Source organism: Brassica oleracea, chromosome C3 (assembly GCF_000695525.1).
Source record: "Brassica oleracea var. oleracea cultivar TO1000 chromosome C3, BOL, whole genome shotgun sequence".
Lineage (NCBI taxonomy): Eukaryota > Viridiplantae > Streptophyta > Magnoliopsida > Brassicales > Brassicaceae > Brassica > Brassica oleracea.
The window spans coordinates 35439941-35441471 of record NC_027750.1 but is presented as its reverse complement, the minus strand read 5'-3'; the positions used below and the strand labels follow the sequence as shown (position 1 = coordinate 35441471).

At 40.2% G+C, this 1531-nt stretch overlaps 1 protein-coding gene across 1 annotated transcript; it reads left to right on the top strand.

Moving 5' to 3' along the window:
- Positions 1–161: 161 nt before the first annotated feature.
- LOC106330486 lies at positions 162–1371 on the top strand. The gene is made up of 2 exons (XM_013768942.1): positions 162–1275; positions 1355–1371. Exons 1-2 carry the CDS (start codon positions 162–164, stop codon positions 1369–1371), a joined length of 1131 nt encoding a protein of 376 aa, XP_013624396.1.
- The last annotated feature ends 160 nt before the right edge of the window (positions 1372–1531 follow it).

Sequence of the window (1531 nt, the reverse complement as noted above, 5' to 3'; positions counted from 1 at the left end):
ATATGTGCAATGAAGCATAACTTTCACTACGAGGTTATCAAAACGGATAGACAGCTTTGGTATGTTAGATGTGAGGATAATGCATGCAATTGGTGTGTTCGAGCAGAGTATTTGAAGGATTCTGCATATTTCATTATCAAAAAGTATGTCGGTGAACGTACATGCGCACCAAACCGGGTAGGACTGCTTCGGCCAAAACTATAGGCAGTCTGATTATGCATAGGTATGAAGGGGTTAAGGAAGGGCCGAAATGCAATGATATAATACAGATTATGCTTATGGATCATGGCTGTGAGATCACGAAATCTTTAGCATGGGATGCTCGTGAATATACGGTTAATGCTGTTAGAGGTATACCAGAGAGAAGTTATGGAAAAATACCGAAATACTTGCACATGCTGAGAGAGGTTAATCTGGGTACACATTCATTGTATGAGATTGATAGCAAAGGGAGATTTCGGTACTTGTTTATTGCATTTGGGCAATCGATACGAGGATTTAACAGAGTCATAAGGAGGGTTATTGTGATTGAAGGCACTTTTCTGAAGAACAAATACAAAGGAGTTCTATTGGTTGCAACTGTCGTAGACGGAAATTCTAATTTGTATCCTCCTGCATTCGGAGTAGTCGACTCAGAGAGTGAAAATTCTTGGGAATGGTTTATGAGACAACTAAATATTGTCATTGCTGATGATCATCATTTGGATTTCATTTCAGACAGACATGAGGCCATTGCTAAGTCGCTTGAGACTGTGTATCCAACAGCTAAACATGGTATTTGCATTCATCATTTGTTGAATAATGTGGTAACATATTACCATGGGAAAGGACTTGTTGGGTTGGTTGCAAAGGCGTCCAAGGTTTATAGAGTTGCTGAGTTTGAAAAGATATTTCCTAATGTGTGTAATATCAGTCCGACAATTGGAAAATACCTAAGGGATGCTGAAGTACAAAAGTGGGCAAGATGTCAATTCTCTGGATATAGATATGACATAAGGACAACAAACCCTGCCGAATCCATCAACTCTGCTTTGCGTTCGCCGAGAGAGTATCCAATCATTCCCTTGTTGGACAGTATCAGGGAAATGCTGACTCGGTGGTTTTATAACCGTAAGAAAAAGATTTCAAAGCATAATCATCCTCTTACCATAGATGTGGAGAAAAAGATTGAAAGGAGAACCGAGAAAGGGAAAAGATTTGCAGTTTACCCTGTCAGCGATGGTCGATTGCTTGTTAGAGGTGATAAAATCGACTGCTTAGTTGATTTGGATAGACGTACTTGCTCATGTGGGAAGTACAACCTGATGAAGATACCTTGTCGGCACGCAATTATAGCTGGTTTTCATGTTGGCAGACAGCCACACACATTAACTGATTTATTTTACACTACAGAAGCTTGGCGAGAAGCTTATCATGAAAGCATCAATCCTATTGTTGTTCTTGAGGATGCTTGGTCCATGCCAGAAGATGTTGTCGTGGTCAATGTGCTACCACCAGAGTCAAGAAAATCAGTTGGAAGGAATAGAAAACG